Here is a 21,936-nt window from a genome sequence, read left to right as displayed (position 1 = left end):
TTTGGGAGGAGAAAATTAATCCTTTGATACCATCGCGGACGCTGCCTTTTGGGACGAGAAATTTCATGTTTGCTACTGTACTTTCTTATTTGATATTGAAAATTAAAATCTTCTTTTTTTGTCGTCGGTTTTATCCTTCATTTTAAGGCGTTAAGTAGATAGTAAAATGACTATTTTGCTCCTGTTTAATTTTTTCTCAGTCTACAACGTTCCTTTTGCTGCCTGTTTTTCCATTTTTTGCTCTTAAATTTTTTTGGCTTGTTCGTTCTTCCTTCCTAGTTTGGGCATTGTTTTTTTTTCTGTTTTTTCATTGTGTAAATGTAAATTTATACACACAATTTTGTACATAATATTTTGATGTCAATTTCGATCATTTTGGCACATAAGGTTCACATGCAACATCACAATATCACCAAAAAGTTGAAACAATAAGATAGCACAATTTTCACACCTTACATTTGCTTCACAAATGCATACAAAAGGTTCACATATGCATGCATTAACAGGTTCACACACATGTATACATGAGGTGCACAAACATTTTCATCCTCCAAAATATCAATTGTTTCTAGGATAGCCACTCAATCCGGCTAACACTGTCCATTTATCCCTTGCTGTTGCAGGCGATTCAGAGAGAAAATGGCAATTTTGCTACCATGAAACGTGGGCTTCACTCTTTTACCATCCCTCAAATGGGATTCGCACAATTACCATTATCAAACTTGGCACGTTTACCATTATCAAACTTGGCAAACTTCGCACGTTTAGAATCCCTGATCACTAACATGAGTGCACGACTTTCCCCTACCAGGCGCGCCAACTATCGGAATTTTGTGGACCGACCAGTAAATTTAGCACCATACTACTCAAGGGAGTCAATGGCTAGCACTCGAGACACAAGGAATTATACTGGTTTGGGACGAAGCCCTACGTCTAGTGCTAGAGGCTACGTGTACGTGTTCCTCAGTTCAAGTGCGCCAAAGGCTTACAACAGGGGGATGCAAGCTAGGGTTCTACGGAGAGAAGGGATTCGAGGTAGGAGAAATCGATTGTCTAAGGAAAAGGCCCGACTCCCCTTATATAGCCATGGGGGCCAGGTTACATGTAGAGATGGAGGGTTCTCCCGGCCCAAGTGGTTGAGAGTCCTGAGGGAGGGAGAAGCTAGTGAGCTTGGTCAGCAATCCATCCTGTCTTGTCTTGGCTTCTGTACGCACATCCAGGTATGGTCGTCATGGTCTTGCTCCCCACGCAAAGGCATGGCGTGTCATGGAGGCATTGTGTCAGCCATGACGACATTGTGGGAATAGTGGTTGTTCATCAACTCCCCTGTATGGTGTGGGCTCGTTGTTGACGTCGTCGGCCTCCATCCTAGCGTCCGTTTCTTCGGGGAGAAGTCATGGTACCGCTGTATGGTAGGAGTGGCTGTCCATCACAGGCTACCTGCTCCCTTGGTCGTGGCCATGTTGCCCCGACCTCTTAGGGTCAGGTCTAGGGCATTGGATCCGGTCGGTTCGGTGGGAACTTGCTTCTCGGTTGTGAGTCCCATACCCGTAGTGGGTACGTCGTACGCCCGTCTATCGAGTTAGGCGAGATTTGGACGGTGTCGAGCCACGCATGATGATGTAGCTAAGCCCCGGTGTTGTCTTGTCTATCAGAGGGGCACTGCCCGAAGGTGATGCTCTGTCCAAGGTCCTGGCGGCCTGAAGGGTGGTCGTCCTTCCCTATACCCGGAGGAGTGTGAGTGCGCGTGCACATCCCATCCGGGTAGGTGCATTAAATGCGTCCACCCACCTCCCGTCCTTCCCGAGTGGTCAAGGACGGAGGTGGTCGAGGTGACTGTTTCGTGCAGTGTATGGTTGAGGGACTGGAGAGGTTGAGGTGGGCCTCATATGGCTTAGGGGAAGAAAGGTCGAGGCAGACTGTGGTCGACTAGGCCGTGGCCAGTTGGGTTGTCCTGGGTGACTCTCTATCCGTATCTTGGGGGTACCCCGATTATGCACCCCCGACAGTTTATAACCCGTGGCTCGACAAAGTATCCGCCTTAGCGATAGAGTGTCTGTCACCTTGTGGGCCCGACGGTTATATACCACTGCATCAAATACAGAAACGGATGGACCGTCCGACATAACCAGTGGACTGTCCGTGAAAACCTAGAGAACACCCCTTTTGGATCCAACTCTTCAACTAAGTTATGTTGACTTCAGTAAATGTCAATCCTTGGTGATGAGTTACCTCAACCTGCCAACTTATAAAAATATCAAGTTAGAGGAATCGAGAATGAGAAATATGGAAATAAGAACGACAAGCTCCAAGTAACCCAATTTGGACCCTAGAGAGTAAGAAGTCGCCGAAAACTTGGATATACAAGAAATGATCATAGGAAGTAACCCTGAGCTTTTCCGAAGCATTTCCTAATAGCCTCTCGGGAAAGCTCGAGGGCAAGCTTTTTCCAAGGAGGGGAGGTTTTGTAATGACCCACGTTCGTTACAATTTGAGCTCTTGACTAGACATCGACAAAAACACCTTATCGAGCTCCTATGGGAATCCCTGGTGCTTTATACTAAGACGAATGCTCATATTTCAATCGACAGTGTGATTCATCTTCTGGCAAATGCCCAAGTCAACCAAAGTCAACAATGGCCAATCGGACTACGAGAGACATCATTTGACACCATCAATTCCTTTATAATCATGAAGTCACCTTTTGGATTATAGACTTTGGTCCCAAAACCAAATTCCTCAATCATTGGATCCATTCCTCAAAGTCAGAAAAGTACCAGACTATCTGCCGGAAGCACCGAACCATCCGCAAACTGTCTAAACATCAGCAGTAAGTGGAGCATGAGCTATCCTCCACTCTCCCATGGACCCCACCTGTGATATGCATGAAATTGGAAGAGTGTACTCAGCTAAACCAGCCCAAGCTCCATCCATTCTCTCATTTCTTATCCTCTCCATCTCTCTAGAAAGCAAGAACAAAGGAAGAACTAGAGAGTGGAAGTGAAGATTGGAGAAGAATGTAGAAGGTGAAGTGGAAGCAAAGCATCCAAGATCATCAACTCATCAAGCTCAAAGGCATCTTCATCTCAATCCATATCCACGGTTAGCTCATGAACTCTCATCTCAATCATTTTGGTTTATCCTCTCAAACCCTAATCCCAAATCTCTCATGCATGTATGGATCATGGAGTGTGGTGATCTCTCCCTCATCACAAAGCTAAGATCAAGGTTCTATGGATGCTCAATCTCTCATGATCCCTCTTAATGTCTTTCTCATGCCATTTTGTGGATTTTTGCAAGAACTATCAAGAATGGCTCATTCATCTCTTCAAGATTGGAATCCAAGATTTGCTCAAGTCTCTACTCATAATCTTGATGACCTCATGATTCTCAAATCTCAGAGTTAAGTTTTCATTGCCCAATATCAAGATTTATCTAAAATTTCTCATAAATAGGATGAAACACAAATCACTAGTTGCACTTACTAACTAAAGCCCAAAACCTAGCTAGCACTAGCCTAACGTGTCACTAGAGTCACCCAAAGAGTATTATGCACATGCATAAAATATTTTCCATCCCAAGCTAGAATTTTAACAAACCAGAAACTTAGAACATAGGTTCTGTTGCCCATTTGACAAAGTATCCATCGAAGCGACGGAGTGTCCGATAAACTTTCCCAATTCAGTAAACTTCATAGTCGAGACACTAACACCCTCAGTGAAGTGACGGAGCATCTGCTACATTTTGCAGTGATCCGTCGAATTATAAAAGTTGTTTCCAGAGAACCCGAGAGCACCCGTTTCCTAGCGGAGAGTCCGTGGTGACTCACGGAGTGTCCACCAATTTATACAAATAGAGTTTTAGGGAAACCGAGAGCTCCCAGTTCTTACCGGAGCGTCCGCCACATGGCGCGGAGTGTCCGTCAAGGACTATCCACCAGAATAACCTAAGTCCCTAACCCAACAGAACATTCTTCGGAACATCCCGTAGGTCACGGAGTGTCCGTCACCTGTGACAAAGAGTCTGACCAACCCTAACAAAGCCAAAACTGAGCCTAATAACCTCGGAGTCTAATTCAGCGGAGTGTCCGCCGTGAGTGACGGAGGGCCCGCCAGTTAACAATGAGTGTTGATAAGCCTAGATCCTTACCCAAGAGGTCAACAATACTAAACTACACTTAGATCACAAATATTAGTGCAATAGTAGAGCTTCATTAGATATCTCTTCTCAAGTTTTAAATCGCATTTCTCATCGGGTCAGGCAATTCTCTCCAATCCTTTCTATCTTCTCTTTCAGGTTGGTATAGGATGTGAGGAACGTGTATCGGTCGTCATCGTCATCGTCATCCTTAGTCATCAGGACGACATGACCAGGCAGGCACCCCACTACTATAAACCCTATTTTGGATACTTATTACTTGTTTCATTATGAGTTGCATTTCATGTGAATATGATTAACAAACTAATATTGATTCATTAGCTTAGAACTAATCACTTAAGTAATCCTAGCCTTTACTCAACAATTGGGTTGGGATTCATTTAATGCTTACAGCTTGTTCAGTTGACTGGTTCGTTTCGTTGCTGGTTCGTGAAGAAGTACTGCTGGCTGGTTTGTGTGAGAGAAAAATACTGTTCCGGCTGGAAATTTACGATCGTTTACGACAAGCCACAACCAAATGAACAGGTTGTTAGTTGCTTAGTTATGTTAGAAGTCGAGTTTGAGAAGGGAACTCACTCTCGCGCGTGTAGGATAATACACTGGGGTAACTAATTACTAAAACTTGTAAGGTTGACAACTTGCCTGCTTTCCCAAATATGGTTAAGGACCAACCCCAACTTGAAATATAATCTTGATGATCAACTTGTTATACTCTACCAATGCGAGGGGTAAGGTCACTATGAGTGTTGGGATCTCAAGTGACGTAGCTCGTGGAGCATTAAGGACCGTTCATTGGGATAGTGAGTCCGAGTAACCACCCATACAGACCACATATCACATATGGGGGTGGTAAGCTAAGTAACTGATTGCGACCGGTGTGTTCATGAAACTGGTATGAGGGTGGCGCTGGGTAGATGGTGGTAGCATTACCCGGGAATTTATCAACCCTTTTGTGAACACTCTCGGCCAGATTAGGGAAATGTTGGGAAACGTGTGGCAACCCTTATCACCGGACCCGAGGTATGGATGTTCATCCAATTTTCCGTGTGAGTACAGTTGTATACCTCCGTAGAGTTTATTTAAAGGCCTGAAGTCCCTCGAGATAGAACCATTTCGGTTGTTCTCACTTCTAGACCCATTGTAGTCTTGGTAACGATACTAGTGCATGAATTGAAATATTACATTGATCACTTAATTATGTTACACTTACTTACGTGTCATGAATTATACTTGCTAATAAATTTAATCATGAACCATGAGCATATCATTGTTTTAACAAATGCCATGCCTTTATGCAAAACAACAAAGCCTATCATCCTCTTGCATCCACCAAAAATGTATGTTGGAATTAAGTTCTGCGAGTATGCAATGTACTCATGGTGCTGTCATTAAGTTGTTTTGCAGCTGTTTGAATTTAGGTGATTTGAGCCAAAGCTCAATCAAATTGAAGTATAGCAGACCTTGGAACAGGCGTACTCCAAGATGAGCTGCGCGTTATTCTGATGTAAATAGAAAACGACATGTGTGAACCTAGATAGTTGGGGTAATAATCAAAAGGGTATAATCCTATTTAATTTGAGTGAATCAAGTTAATATTGTAAATTCTTTAATACCCTGTTTGGATGTAGATATTGGAGCCTGGAATTGGGAATTGGAATCATGTTTCCTAAATTCTGGTGTTTGGATGTCCATGGCATTGAGATTTAGAATTGCAACCCCAATGTCTTGGTATTGGATTAGAACTAGGAGTGACCTCTCCCAATACAAAGGGGTAAGGCTCTATATTGAAATTGGGCCGAGCGGTTCCCCGCCCGAGTCCTCGATGCTGCCCCGATGCTTCCCTCTCGCGGCTCCGACACTTCCCTCTCGTGCCCTGTCGGTCAACCTCGTTGGCCCAACGTTCCCCCGCCGGGAGCCCACGCCGCCCCAACCCCTCCCCCGCCGGGCGCCCTCGCCACTCCAACCCCTCCACCACTAGTCAAGCTTGCCGCCCTCTCCTTCTTCCCCATGTACGGTGTGGTGTGGGATCCTCTCCTTCTTCCCAAGCTCAACAATGGATCTAGGAGGCCGAGCGGTTCTTCCTCGAGTCTGGCCACGTTGCATATGAGGGACTCCGTCGAGGACGAGCACTTCTTCCTCGAGTCTAGCCACCATTGAGGTGCCTGGATCCCCACCGCCGGTGGTTTGCAGCCGGGGATCTAGGATCCCCTTCTTCCTTAAGTCCCTTCTTCCTCTCTGTCGCCAACGAGCCAGGTCTTGCATCTCCGGGGCAGCGGGCCGTGTCCGAGGACATCGTCAGTGGGGAAGAAGGTGAGTCGATTCAATTCGATGAGATATGTACATCCAAACATTTATTTGGTATTTGCCATGTCCCTGATTCCAAATAGCAATTTCATCTACATCCAAACATCTAATTTGGTATTGTAGCTCATTTCCAATACTAGGTTGATTTGGTATTGGTACCCAATTCAATGCCAGTCATCTAATGTCTACATCCAAACGGGCCCTAATAGTCAATGATGTCTTAGCTATGAGTTGAAGATTTATGTTGCATAACAAGTGAGCTGTACCGTATGCTTTTATATTGGGTTTGTATGTGTAACTCGACTGTTAAAAGATCCTAAAGAGGAGGTTGCGGATGGCACTCTCCTGGGGCCCGTGTCGGTCGGGATTAGCGTAAGTTGGTCAAGAGGATGACACTTGTGTTAATTTGGCAGATATGGAAACATTCCCTCACAGCCAGCGGCCGCCGGGGCCATGGCCGACTTCCCCATGCACGCAGCGGCGGGTGGATCCCCTACAGCCGGTGCACAAGGCTGCTCCCCTATGCCAGATCTGCGCGGATTCGTGGCGGCGACGGCTTCAGCGGGGCGCCGGGGACTTCAGCGGGCAGGCCCGTGCTGCGGTTGGAAAGGACGGCAAGCAGCCAGCAAAGCTGTGGCCGGTTACTCTTAGCTCCTCCTGCCTACCACTGTGGCTGGCCTCACCCCTCTGGCCGCCGGGGCTAGGGCTGCAGTGGCCTGCAGGGGGCACGTGTCAGCCGGACCTGGCTGATCCCCTCCCTGCTGGTTCACGGTAGCAATCTGGCTGCCGGGTTGCCATCGCCTGGTCGGCTACTGGCTGCTTCTTTGGTGGTGTGGAGACTGGTGCGCTTTTGGTGCTCATTCCGGTGGCTTTGGTCCCCGTCGGAGCCACCGTTGTGGGTGTCGCGAGTGTCCTACTTCTGTGGATAGTCTCTGGGTGAAAACCCTGCTCAATTCCTTCGGGCTGGTGGCGGTGATGCAACGTGCGCCATGCGCCATCTACCATCCTAAAGGCATCATCGAAGACTCTGTTCGTTCGTGACAGGCTGGGGTCAAAAGACCTGCTCGTGTGCTTCTACCAGCGATGTTGGCGTCTGCGGATGTCATTATCTTTTCCTGAAGGCATCTCTAGAGCACTCATGCAGCACGCCTCCCGCTACTCTTGCCGGAGCTACTCCTTCATGTGTTGTGCATGTGTGTGCTTCAAGACCCTCTTCGCAATGGTCTGCTCAGCCTGCTAGATGTTGCCACAGTCGATTAGTTCTTCGCAACAGATACTTTGTCGCTGGCGCTCTTCTTTGACGGATGCTTTGTCGTCGTTGCTGCTCTGGCGGATACTTTGCCGCCGACGTCGCTTCGGGCTCCCCCTCATGCAGGTGCTACTGAGTGCGTGTTGAGCCCCCACACCTGCGGATACTTTGCCGCATCGTCTATGGCGGATGCTTTGCCGCCATGTTGCTCGGAAGGATACTTTGCCGCCGTAGTCTTGTCTCTTCTCGGTGGATGCTTTGCCACCGCGGCTTCATCTCCTACGTTGGTAGCCTTACATTGATGTATTTTTCCTTTGCAGGTTCAGTCGGTTAGGCTTGGGGTGGAGGGCTTCGCCTTACCGCTTTCCTTTCTGTTATTTTGTCCTTTAGGTTCCTAACTACTTCCTCTGTGGTTCTGTAACCTACACTATGAGTTCTTCCATAGCTGCATTGTGTAAGCCGTTCTTTCGACTCTCTCTTCTCGTGAAATACGTGTGAAATCGTGTTCTGGAAAAAAAGTATTGATACTCCCGTAGGACTAAAACTGTCAACGCACCCTTTATATCAGACTACACCCAGGGACGAAATCTATCAATTTGTGAACCCCCGACCGCCCCCTGGATTCTTCTCTCAAATGTGCTTTTGCTATGAAGTTGTTGAACAAATCTGTAAGCCTTTGCTTTATATGACCGGTATTCTTCTCCTTGAAGTCCCTGTTCAGGTTGAAGTCTCCACCAAGCAAGACAATAGGAAGTGACACCCTGTCACTGGCCAGTGGAATACTGAGTTTTTTTTTGTTTTGTTTAAGAATACTGAGGGTTGACATGTTATATTACAAGCAAGTGCCAGTAGTTCTGCATGTATGTTTTTTTAAAAAAAAACTATGAACAAAAAGCATGAATTGCAGTTAACAAAGCTCCTATGATTTAATCAGAACCCGAGTTTCCTTTACAATTACAACACGTATGCACAACACCATTTCACATAGTATGATGGGTACACAAATGTACAATGCAGCACTACAACATTGTCAGCTATTTGCCTTCAAGGCATCCCTAAAACCAATGCTATTGCTAAGGTTGTACTGATGACCTTTCTTGCCAAATCCGGTTGTTGACTTTTGCATCATTGCGACAAACTCATTGTAATCTATGCGCCCATCCTGCAGAAGGATCAAACAAAAGTGTATCAGGATTATGCTGACGAATACATACACCAGGGCTTAATGGAGATTTGAGGATCGGGTAATCATGAATCCATACATTGTCTTGATCCACTTCGCCAATCATGTCTTCGAGTCGGACATCTTCTATGCCAAACTCGTCACACGCTTGCTGCAGCTCATCAGCTGTGATGTATCCACTGCCATCTTTGTCAAAGTATTGGAAGGCAGCAAATAGATGGTCTTCCCTTTCGACTTTGTTGAGATGCAGTGTTGCAGCTATGAACTCTCCGTAGTCTATGGTGCCACTGTTGTCGATATCAGCCTGCAAGCATGCCAATAAGGCATAGGAACAGGAATTGTTTCTTGAACAATTAAAATAATCAGCATTTTCTTCTGAATGTAGTTTGGTTTCAGCAGAAATACTTGAAAATTCCTCTGCTTCTTTGTCCATGCATGTCTGCCTAAGGGAAGAAATTAAGCAGAGAAGACTTACAGCCTGCATGAGCTGATATATCTCGGGCTCCTTCATGTTAGCGCCGACCCTCTGAAGTCCGGCCTTGAGCTCCTCGAAATTGATCTGCCCGCTGTTGTCGGTGTCCATCATCTTGAACATCTCCTTGAGCCCCGCGATCTCCTCCTCCGACAGGTTCTCCGCGATCACCTGTATGCACACAACAGATTGAAGATCAAATTCATATTCCATGAAAAAACGGCCATGTATATCGCAATCACAGCAGGAAAGAAGCAGCTTGTTTGTTCACCCTCAGCGCCATCTTCTTCAGCTTGTTCATCGCGGAGAACTGCTTCAGCCGGGACAGCACCGCAGAGTCCAGCGGCTTGTCAGGCGCAGAGGCGATCGTCTGCAGCCACGGGTGGCCTGGAAAATCAAGAACGATTGAGTCCAGGTCTAGGGTCTCAGCCATGGCGCACACATCGGCGAAAATCACCACTTGCTCAATGTTGCAAGAAGAATGCGATGCAACTCACAGAGGACTTGGTGCGCGGTGAGGCGCTTCTTGGGGTCCCTGACGAGCACCTTCCGAAGCAGGTCCTTGGCGTTCTCCGACACGCTCGGCCAGGGGTCGGACTCGAAGTCCAGCGAGCCATGCAGCACCTGCTCGAAGATGCCCTGCTCCGTCTCCGCCCAGAACGGCGGCACACCGCAGAGCAGGATGTAGATGATCACGCCGGCGCTCCACACGTCGGCCTCCTGCCCGTAGCGCTTCTTCAGCACCTCCGGCGCCACGTAGTACGGGCTCCCGACAACGTCCGTGAACTCCTCGCCTGCATGCATGCATGAGCCCATGATAAGAATGATAAGGTGCAATTTGACTAACGAATGTGGACGGACGGACGGTACCTGGCCGGAAGAACATGGAGAGGCCGAAGTCGATGGTCTTGAGCGGCGATTCCTCGTCGTTGCCGACGAAGAGGAAGTTCTCCGGCTTGAGGTCCCGGTGCATGACCCCGAGCGAGTGGCACGACTCCACGACGGCGACGATGACGCGGGCCAGCTCCCCGGCCTGCCGCTCCGTGTAGTGGCCCCTCCGCACGATGCGGTCGAACAGCTCCCCGCCCGCGCAGAGCTCCATGACCACGTGCACGGCGACGGCGTCCTCGAACGCGCCGCGGATGGCGATGATGTTGGGATGCCCCGCCAGGTGGTGCATGATCTGGATCTCGCGACGGACGTCCTCCACGTCCTCGTCGGTGACCAGCTTCCGCTTGGCGATGGACTTGCACGCGTACTCCAGCCCCGTCGCCTTGTCCACGCACAGGTACGTGGTGCCGAACTGCCCCTGCCCGAGCTTCCGCCCCAGGCTGTACTTGTCCTTGAGGTTGTCGGTCTTGCGCCGGAGCACCGACTCCACCTGCAGCCCCGCGCTGGAGATGCGCTTGATGTGCGCCGCTTTCTTCCGGGACTGCTGCCGCGGCGGCGCCTGCTGCTGCGGCGGCGGTTGCGCAGGCTGTTGTTGCGACGCCGGCGCCGGTGGTGACGGGTCGGGTTCGCTTGGCGTCGGCGTCGGCTGCGGCTGCGGCTGGGGAAGCGGTGCCGGCTCGGAGATGACAATGGGAGCCGGAGCCTCTGTGGTCTGCGCGGGCTGCGGCTTGGCGTCGGATTCGCTGGGCTGGACCTGGACGACGGGGACGGAGCGGGAGGTGGTGGTGGGGTTGGAGGGGGTGCCGCCGGAGTTGCGGGAGCGGGAGGGCCACAGGGAGAAGTTGCCGAAGAAGCCGCCGTTCTTGCAGAATCGGGACCCGACGCAGACGTTGCCCATCGGGCAGGCCGCGGCGGCGATCACAGCCTCGTGCACTCGTGTTTCCTCCTCCTCCCCTCCCTAGTCTGCAGGGGCATGGCAATGCGGCGGCGACGGCGGAACGCACCACGTTCCGCCGGGAGGCAATCGGAGGTGGAAGGATGGAAATTGGTGGTCGAGGTTTGGGTGGAGGGATCAGAGATGGTCGGGGAGCGAAACGAGGAGCTAAAAATGGCATGCACAGGAGATAAAGAACACAGGGCCATGTTTAGTTGCCCCAAATTCCAGAATTTGGCACTATGCAAAAAAAAGATCCCCTGTCACATCAAACTTACGGTACATATATGGAGTACTAAATATTGATGAAATCAAAAACTAATTGCACAGTTTGGTTGTACTTTGCGAGACGAACGTTTTGAGCCTAATTAGTCAACGATTGGACAATTATTACCAAATAAAAACAAAACGCTACAGTGTAGCTACAGTGCCGTTTTTCAGGCGACGCCGAATCGGGCAGCCAACTAAACGCGGCCCAGATGAAACACAGTGGCAGGCTTGCAGCTGAAGAGCCCCTAATTTTGGAGGAATTTGAGGCAACAAACAGTCTGGAACGTGGAATCTGTGCGTCTAGCTATAACCATTCTTTGTCGAGTGCCTCAGGCACTCGGCAAAAGCCGATATATACTCAGCAAATTCTTTATCGAGGGACGTTTGGTAAATAGTTTATCGGTAAAGACCTCTTTGTCGAGTGCACTTTATCGGGCACTGGGCAAAGACTTTGCCGAATGCCAATCCGACACTCGACAAAGAAAAGTGGTCGTGATAGCGAGCGCCACCATGATGGCGACTTTGCTGAGAGCCAAGGTCAAGCACTCGGCAAAGGTCCTCGCTTTGCCGAGTGTCGTTGACTTAGACACTCGGCAAAAGGTGGTCACTTTGTCGAGTGCCGCCGGCAAGACACTCGGCAAAGTATGTAATGTTTGCCGAGTGCCTGTCCCGTAACACTCGACAAATCTTTGATGTTTACCGAGTGCAACGGCCTTTGCACTCGGTAAAAGCATGTTCCCAGATAGTTTCTAGGTAGTCACTTTACCGAGTGTCATGGCCATTGCACTCGGCAAAGTGACTGAAAACATCATTTTTTATTTGTTTTATACATCACATCTAAACAAACCGAAGATATATATAACAAACATCACCAACATCACATATATAACTCAGAGTGTTATTGTTTGACACTCGGTAAACCTGGTCTTTGCCGAGTGTTATTCTTTGCCAAGTGTTCGGCACTCGGTAAACCACCTTTTTGCCGAGTGCCAGTTTTTTGTCGAGTGCTTTCTCTCTGGCACTCGGCAAACAGCCTCTTTACCAAGTGCCCAATAAAAACACTCGGCAAAGTCTGGGACACTCGACAAAGAAGCCGTCTCCGGTAGTGAACACCGTTTTGAACTACAGTAAATCTATCCATATATATACCTATAATTATATGATAATATCATTAATTAAATAGTAAAATTGCTCTCCCCTAAATTTTAGTCTTCACTCTCTTTCATTGTTATAAGAGTTAGCACATGCCCAATGAGATATTAATGATGGTTTCTATCTTAAATAACTTTTCACCTAAACAAAATGGTGACATGACAGCCTAATTAATAAAGAAAGAGAAGAAAACTGAGGAAATCGTTTCCCAACAATTTGGCCCCGTTCGGCTAGCAGAATTTTGGCTGAAACTGACGGAAAAACACTGTTCTGGCTGAATTGTTGTGAGAGAAAAACACTGTCCCGGCTGAAAAAGAAGTTGAACAAGCTGAATATGGGGTAAGTCAAACGGGGCCAAAGAAACCACGTTTTCCCTTGAATCGAGGCGGGAGGAAACAATGAAATCAAAGTTGCGAAGAAACCACCAATTTCTAGGACGGTCGCGTCCGCTCGCGCCAGCCCTACCCTCGTCGGCCCACGCCACCGTGGTCACGCCGCTGTGATTTTATTACGCGAAGAAACCAGCATTGATAGAGATAGTTTCTATAGTGATTTTTTTGCTGACGTGGTCATCAGTGAAACTATGTGTAGTTTTAGTCATTGGCATCTAAACACAAAACACCAAACCCTGAGTTTGGAGCAATATCAATGCATCTATTGTTGTAATCTAGCTGTAAGAAATCTAGTGTAGTATAATTATCTTTAGGCTACTTCAAAATCATTCACCCTGTTCGCTTGATCGAATCAGTCATGCTTATCAACTATTGTCGGGTACCATAAAAAGGGGTCCCCTAAGCGAAAACCGGAAAAATCGCTTAGACCCTGTCAAAATCAAAGCCAAGAGACAACTACTGTCCAACCCCTGCCTTGTCCGAGGCTACCGATTCTCCACCTCGCTCGAGGCCTCGCACGTAAGGCCTCGGACGGGGTATCGATTCTCCGTCTCGCTCGAGGCCTCGTGCGTAAGGCCTCGGACGGGGAACCGATTCTCCGTCTCGCTCAAGGCCTCGCGCGTAAGGCCTCGGACGGGGAACCGATTCTCCGTCTCGCTCAAGGCCTCGCGCGTAAGGCCTCGGACGGGGAACCGATTCTCCGTCTCGCTCAAGGCCTCGCACGTAATGCCTCGGACGGGGGACCGAGTCTCCGTCTCGCTCGAGGCCCCGCACGTAAAGCCTCGGACGAGGTGCCAATTCTCCTCCTCGCTCGAGGCTGGCTCGGCAACAACCCCGTCGCCTCCACCTCGACCGATCTCCCTGACAGAACGTCACGTCCAACTAACACGACCAACCACTCCCGCGACGTCAGCCGGACGACGGCTCGACACAGCGGAGTGGCCGATGGGATGGGAAGTCACATCAACACCATGCCGTCCGGGACAGGACGGGGCAGGGGTTACCGGCCGCTGTGCTCGGTACTGTGCCGATGACTGACACCCGCGCTACACTGTGCTACCTAACCCCTGCTCAAAGAACAACACGGCGTGGGAGTCAAGTCTAGGTTACTGTAGCCTCAGAATCAGTGTACAGAACCAACTGCTCCCTCCGAGCCTCGGCAATCCACTTCAGGGTCTCGGTAGTCTTGGGATTCACGCCCGCCAAGCCCCCCACGATGGCTCGGCCTCGGCACCAACTGAGCCTCGGCTCTTTATGCTGTCGACATACAGCGACCGGCACATCGTCCGCCATGCCCTGCGTCAAGCTATCACTGGAGCTCCCACGTCGTACAGGATCGGGCGTGACCAGCGCGTCGCTCCAGTGCATCAAGAACAAAAACCGCTCCATCGACCATGCCACCATAGTGACAAGCTACAGGGCTCGAAAACGCCACCTCCGCTCATAGGACGTCGTGTAGCGAACGCATGTATCACCCCTATCCCCCCTACAACTATAAAAGGGAGAGACCGGGGCCATTTCTAGGGAGAGACGGACAGAGGGTCACAGACAGAAGGTAGACTTAGACGCTCAGACGAACACATGCTCTACACTCTGTAACACGCATGCTTCCCCACTGCCTGAGATCAACATCTCAAGCAATCCACACCGCTCCACGCAGAGACCTAGGACTAGCTCCCTCTCTCGCCCTGCTTGTAACCCCTGACTACAAGCACTTCGGTGCAAGGAATACAAGATCGATCTCTCAGACTGGACGTAGGGCATCTATCGCCTGAACCAGTATAAACCTTGTGTCTCTTTGCATCATCATCTAGGATTAGGGGCACGTAGTACATTTTCACTAGTTGGTTGAGGGCCCGCCGGTCCAAAACACCGACAGTTGGCGCGCCAGGTAGGGGTTCTACTGCATGTCAGCTTTGTCATCCCAACAAGTTCTGGATGGCAGGCCTCGTACGACCACTGCATCTTTGGCACGGTGATCTAGTTCGGGAGCCTAGAGTTCATGTCTCTAGGATGTGAGTATGATATGGTACTCCTCACACCTAGAGCCCCACCGATCGAGAACGACACCACGCACTAGCAGCTCAGGCGCAGGCGGCGCTCGGGACGCCGCTCTCGTCGCGCTCGCTAGGCACAGCGCGAGCGGGACCACCCCGATGCCGCACAAGCTCAGGGCAATGCACCACGCTCCACCGGTACCCCATGCCCGGCTATTGGTGTGGAGTCCCTGGTTGGGGACCTGTCTAGCTTAAGCCTGGGCAAGGGAAAGGCGCCGGTAGCGTGCAGCAACGCCCCGCCATCAAGCTCTGCCCCGCCATCTCCTGAGGAGTCGACTCCAACGGAGCAAATCCCGGTGATGGCACCATCCCTGTACCCTTTCGGGTTTGGCAATACCATCGCCGCCTATGCTTCCACCAACACTTCCACACACGCGGAGCCATCAGGACGCCACCAACGCTTCACCCTCGACCTCGATGCTACAACTTCGACCCATACCCACGCTGACTCCTTGGAGGAGGATGAGGCGTGGGCCGGAGTAGACTTTTCCAGGCTTCTCGACCCTGAGGCTATGCGCCGCTTGTTGGCCGCGAGCGACTACTGCTTCGGCTACTCTGACTCCGATGACGAAGGCACTTACGATCCCACTCGTAAGTGCTTCTACGTCGAGCTCGAGATGCCTAGCGCGGGTGATGAGGATGGAGGGGCAGGCGGTCGCTGCCCGCCCCGCGAGGGGGCAGGCGACCCCGCACCTCCATGCATCAAGCCTCCAGCAGCGTGGAACGAGAACCCTGCCCACAAGGAACTTTGACACCTTGACCTGGAGCAGCTCTGTGAGCTCCAGGCCAAGGTCGAGTAGGATCGACTCCTTCTGCGGCAGCTCTGAGAAACCCTTGAGCAAGAGCAGCGGGGTCACGGTGATGGCGGACCAGCCCGGCGGAGGGCTCACGATGTTAGCCACCGCATCAACAACAACATAGGGGGTGAGCAACCCCCTATCTTCAATCGCGCCAGCTAGAACGTCGTGGCAGCAGCGATGCTACTCTGGACTATGCTCGAGCCCTCTACCACAGAAGGGCGACTAGTCCATGGTGAGCTCCGAGACCTCCTCGAGACCGTCGCGGTACAGCAGGCCAAAAGCTCCACCTCTAGATGGCGCGGAGATGCCTCGGAACTACCCATAGCATCGCCTCGGCAAGGTAGAGGGGCCTCAGTTCGTCCTGAGCCCGCTCGGGCACCAACGGCCAACAGGCCCCCCTCGGTGCACGACCACCTTGGCAACCGACGTGAGGCACAAGGCGACTACGATGTGGTCAATAGACGACAGCGCCATGACAACGAGGGGCCTGCCCGAGGCTACCACCCGCATCGAGGCGGTCGCTACGATAGTGGGGAGGACCGCAGTCCTTCTCTTGAGCAAGGCCATCCACGGTGCTCACTTCCCAGCCTAGTTTCGGCAGCCAGCCAACCTCACAAAGTACAGTGGTGAGACCAACCCCGAACTGTGGCTCATCGATTACCGCTTGGCTTGTTAGCTAGGCGGCGCGGATGATGACCTGCTCATCATCCGCAACCTCCCCTTGTTCCTGTCAGACTCGGCGTGAACCTGGCTCGAACACCTCCCTCCCTTGTAGATGCACGACTGGCGCGACTTGGTAAAGGTCTTTGTCGAGAATTTCTAGGGCACATATATGCACCCCGGGAACTCCTAGGACCTCAAGAGTTGTCGCCAGATGCTGGACAAATCTCTCTGAGACTCCATCCAACGCTTCTCTAAGCAGTGCACCGAGTTGCTCAGCATCGGCGACTCGGAAATTGTCCAGGCTTTCCTCTCCGGCACCACCTACCGAGACCTGGTCCGTGAGTTAGGCTGGAACATGCCAACCTCGGCGGCCACGCTCCTCGACATCGCCACCAACTTCGCCTCGGGTGAAGAGGCCATCGGGGCCATCTTCCTCGACAACGACGCCAAGGGGAAGCGGAGGGACGAGGCCCCCGGGGCCTCGGCTCCCCACCTCCCCAAGAAAAAGAAAAAGGGTCACCAAGGGAAATAGGAGGTCCTCAAGGCTGGTCTAGTCACGGCCACAGAACACAAGAATCCTCGAGGCCCCAGAGGCCCCGGGCTCTTCGACGATATGCTTAAAAACCCTACCCTTACCACCAGGGCCCGGTGAAGCACACCCTCGAAGAGTGCACCATGCTCCGGTGTTACTACACCAGGCTCGAGCCCCCCAATGACGAGGCCAAGAGGAGGGACGCCGGCAATAGGGACAACGACAAGGACGATGGGTTCCCCGAAGTGTTCAATGCCTTCATGATCTTCGGTGGGCCTTCAGCGGGCCTCACGGCACGTCAGCGAAAGAGGGAGCGTCGGGAGGTCTTCTCGATTAAAGTGGCCACTCCTCGGTACCTTGACTGGTCTCGAGAGGCGATCACCTTTGATCAGGATGACCACCCCGATTATGTCCCAAACCCTAGGCAGTACCCACTCGTCGTTGACCCGATCATTGGCAACACCCGGCTCTCCAAGGTATTGATGGACAGAGGCAGCGGTCTCAACATCCTCTACGCCAGCACCCTGGAACTCCTGGGGATCGATCAGTCATAGCTCCGAGGCGATGTCGTGCCCTTCCATGGCATCGTGCCGAGGAAACACACGCGACCCCTCGGGCGCATCGACTTGCCCGTCTGTTTCGGCATTCCCTCCAACTACCGCAAGGAGGTCCTCACCTTCGAGGTGGTTGGGTTCAAGGGAACCTATCACGCCATCTTGGGGTGACCGTGCTACGCCAAGTTCATGGCGGTCTCTAACTACACCTACCTCAAGCTCAAGAAGCTAGGCCCCAATGGTGTCATCACTGTCGAGTCCACGTACGAACCTGCATACGACTGCGACGTCAAATGCATCGAGTATGCCGAGGCTCTTGTGGAGGCCGAGACCCTCCTTCTCAACCTCGACCGACTTGGTAGCGAGGCGCCTGACTCCAAGCGTCATGCTGGGACTTTCAAGCCCACGGAGGCCATCAAGCTCATCCTGGTCGACCCCACCTGCTTCGACGACTGGGCGCTGAGGATCAGCGCCACCCTCGACATCAAATAGGAAGGCGTGCTCGTCGACTTTCTCTGTGTGAATGCCGATGTATTCGCGTGGAGTCCCTTGGACATGTCGGGCATACTGAGGGAGGTCGCCGAGCATGCCTTGGACATCCGGGCCGGCTCCAGACTGGTGAAATAGCACCTGCACTGATTCGACGAGGAAAAGCATAGGGCCATCGGCGAGGAGGTGCATAAGCTTTTGGCAGCTGGATTCATCAAGGAAGTGTCCCATCCAGAGTGGTTAGCTAATCCTGTATTAGTTAAGAAGAAAAATAGGAAGTGGAGAATGTGTGTAGACTACACCGGTTTGAATAAAGCATGTCCAAAAGTCCCATTCCCATTACCTCGAATCAACCAAATCATTGACTCCACTGCGGGATGCGAAACCCTATCTTTCCTTAATGCGTATTCCGGTTACCATCAAATCAAGATGAAAGAATCCGACCAGCTCACGACTTCTTTCATCACCCCATTCGGCATGTACTGCTATGTGACTATGCCATTCGGATTCAGAAACACAGGGGGCACATACCAGTGGTGCATGACCCAGGTCTTTGGTGAGCACATCGGGCGAACCATCAAGGCCTACATGGACGACATCGTGGTCAAGTCCAAGAAGGCTAGTGATCTCGTCGATGACCTGGAGATCACCTTCAGATGCCTCAGAGAGAAGGGCATCAAGCTCAACCCTGAGAAGTGTGTCTTCGGGGTCCCCCGAGGCATGCTCTTGGGATTCATAGTCTCAGAGCGTGGCATCGAGGCCAACCCGGAGAAGGTCTCGGCCGTGACCAACATGGGACCAATCCAAGACCTCAAGGGAGTGCAGAGGGTTATGGGATGCCTCGCGGCCCTGAGCCGCTCCATCTCGCGCCTTGGCGAAAAAGGCTTGCCCCTGTATCGCCTCTTGAGAAAATCCGAACGCTTTCTTTGGACCCCCAAGGCCGAAGAAGCCCTCGCCAAGCTTAAGGCACTGCTCACCAATCCTCCCTTCCTAGTGCCACCGACCAAGGGCGAAGCCCTCTTGCTCTACGTCGCCGCAATGACCCAAGTGGTCAGCGCGGCCGTAGTGGTCGAGAGGCAGGAAGAGGGGCACGCTCTACCCGTCCAATGACCTGTTTACTTCGTTAGTGAGGTGCTCTCCGAGACTAAGACACGCTACCCCCACATCCAGAAGCTGATCTACGCCATAGTCTTGGCTCGACATAAGCTGCGTCACTACTTCGAGTCCCACCCGGTGACCGTGGTGTCGTCTTTCCCTCTTGGAGAGATAATCCATAACTGGGAGGCCTCGGGTAGAATAGCTAAGTGGGTTGTGGAACTCATGGGGGAAGCCCTATCTTTCGCGCCTTGGAAAGCAATTAAATCCTAGGTCTTGGCCAATTTTGTGGCGGAGTGGATCAACATCTAACTGCCACCTGCTCAGGTCCAGGCGGAATGTTGGACCATGTACTTTGACGGGTCCCTGATGAAGACTGGGGTAGGTGCAGGTCTGCTCTTCATCTCACCCCTCGGAGTGCACATGCGCTACATGATTCGGCTCCACTTCGCCGCCTCCAACAACGTAGCCGAATACGAGGCCCTCGTCAACGGCTTGATGATCGCCATTGAACTTGGAGTACGGCGTCTCGACATACGGGGCGATTCGCAGCTCGTCGTCGATTAGGTGATGAAGGAGTCGAACTGCCATGACCCCAAAATGGAGGCGTACTACAAGCTGGTATGTCACCTTGAAGACAAGTTCGACGGTCTCAAACTCAACCACATCGCGTGAAAATTTAACGAGGCTGCGGATGAACTAGCAAAGATGGTGTCGGCATGGGCCCCGGTCCCCCTGAACGTCTTCGCCAGAGACCTCCACAAGCCTTCCATCGACTATGCCTCGGTGGTGGAAGAGGGCCCACCGGTCAAGCCCATCGTAGGGCTCGAGACCCCCTCTATCGCCGAGACCCCTTCGACCAAGCCCGAGGTCATGGAAGTCAATGCGGAGCCTCCCGAGGCCAACCAAGGCACGGACTGGTGAGTTCTGTTCCTTGATTGCCTCGTTCGAGGAGAGCTTCCTACAGACAGGACCAAAGCCCGATGGCTTGCACGATGAGCCAAAACTTACGTCCTCAGCAATGGCGAGCTATACAGGCGAAGCCCATCTGGCGTCCTCCAACGATGCATCACCACCGAGGCAGGCCAAGCCCTACTTTGGGACTTGCACGCGGGAGCCTGCGGGCACCATGCAGCACCTTGGACGCTCGTTGGAAACACCTTCCGCCAAGGGTTCTACTGGTCAATGGCAGTTGCTGACGCCACCAAGCTCGTACGCTCCTGCGAGGGATGCTAGTACTACGCGCGGTAGACGCATCTCCCGGCCCAAGCCCTCCAAACCATCCCCATCACATGGTCGTTCACCGTATGGGGGCACGACATGGTTGGGCCTCTGCAGAAAGCCCTCGGGGGCTACACCCATCTGCTGGTAGCGATCGATAAGTTCTCCAAGTGGATTGAGGCTCGTCCGATCAATCGAATCAAGTCTGAGCAAGTGGTGCTGTTCTTTACTGATATCATCCATAGGTTCGGCGTTCCAAACACCATCATCACTGACAACGGGACACAATTCACCGGCCATAAGTTCCTGACGTTCTGCGACGACCACCACATCCGTGTGGCCTGGTCAGCCGTAGGACATCCTAGGACAAACGACCAAGTAGAGCATGCTAATGGCATGATCCTAAAAGGCCTCAAGCCAAGAATATACAATCGGTTGAAGAAATTTGGCAAGAAGTGGCTTGCCAAACTCCCGTCGGTCATCTAGAGCCTGAGGAACACTCCAAACTGAGCCACGGGGTTCACACCGTTCTTCCTAGTCTATGGAGCCAAGGCCATCCTCCCCACTGACTTGGAGTATGGTTCCCTGAGGCTACAGGCCTACAACGAGCAAAGCAACCGCACTGCCTGCGAAGACGCCCTCGACCAACTAGAGGAAGCCCGAGACATCGCGCTGCTACACTCGGCCAAGTACCAGCAAGCCCTACGATGCTATCAAGCCTGGTGCATTCGAAGCCGAGACCTAAAGGTGGGTGACCTGGTGCTGAGGCTGAGGTAGAGCAACAAGGGCCGCCACAAGCTGACCCCACCATGGGAAGGGCCATACATCGTCGCCCAAGTGCTAAAGCCCGGGACCTACAAGCTAGCCAACGAGAAGGGCAAAATCCTCACCAACGCTTGGAACATAGAACAGCTACATCGCTTCTACCCTTAAATTTCCAAGCATTGTATACATTGTTTCTCGAAATACAATAAAGAAGCGTTCTTTAGTTGTTCTAATTTTTCGAGAAACCCCCCGAGCCCATCGTGGGGCTTAGCATTATGATAACACTGTAAGGGTGACTCGGCTCTGCCTCTGCAGAGGTACCCACCGCGGGATTCGAACAAGACTTGGCTCTGCCTCTGCAGAACTGAGCCTCCCTCGGGGGCTAGAAGGGGGGACCCCCCCAAGTCCTAGGCACCATTTTTAATCGTTTTTCAAATAAATTTCTATGCCAAACTCTCTATCATGTTCTGATAAATTGATTGTAAAAAAACCTAAGGACTGAAAGTCTATCTTAGGGCCAAAAGGTCGATCGAGCCACGAGATGCCCTACGCCTCCGGGCTACGGCACTCCCTCACCACCTTTTTCCCCGAGGGACAGCTTAGGTTCCGAGGAAGTTTTTTGCAAGAGATATGTTTAGGAACGAGACAGAGGGTAGAGGCTTGGAAATACCATAAAATGATTAGAAAGCATAGACGCATAAGTACTTTAAAAAAGGCCTCGACGGCCACAAACGTCATGGTACGATAATAATCAT

At 51.6% G+C, this 21,936-nt stretch overlaps 2 protein-coding genes across 2 annotated transcripts; one reads left to right on the top strand and one right to left on the bottom strand.

Moving 5' to 3' along the window:
* Positions 1-8,612: 8,612 nt before the first annotated feature.
* Positions 8,613-11,274, bottom strand: LOC136504346 (calcium-dependent protein kinase 27-like). The gene is made up of 6 exons (XM_066499243.1): positions 10,237-11,274; positions 9,864-10,160; positions 9,638-9,753; positions 9,370-9,537; positions 8,974-9,198; positions 8,613-8,873 (listed from the first exon to the last, which is right to left on the bottom strand). Exons 1-6 carry the CDS (start codon positions 11,153-11,155, stop codon positions 8,742-8,744), a joined length of 1,857 nt encoding a protein of 618 aa, XP_066355340.1. The 5' UTR covers positions 11,156-11,274; the 3' UTR covers positions 8,613-8,741.
* A 6,526-nt stretch (positions 11,275-17,800) lies between these two features.
* LOC136503432 (uncharacterized) lies at positions 17,801-18,103 on the top strand. Its single transcript, XM_066498515.1, has one exon. It carries the CDS (start codon positions 17,801-17,803, stop codon positions 18,101-18,103), a length of 303 nt encoding a protein of 100 aa, XP_066354612.1.
* Positions 18,104-21,936: the final 3,833 nt, after the last annotated feature.

The sequence above is a fragment of the Miscanthus floridulus genome, chromosome 14 (genome assembly GCF_019320115.1).
Source record: "Miscanthus floridulus cultivar M001 chromosome 14, ASM1932011v1, whole genome shotgun sequence".
Classification (NCBI taxonomy): Eukaryota; Viridiplantae; Streptophyta; class Magnoliopsida; order Poales; family Poaceae; genus Miscanthus; species Miscanthus floridulus.
The sequence above is the reverse complement of the archived record's forward strand: the minus strand, read 5'-3'. Positions and strand labels throughout refer to the sequence as shown.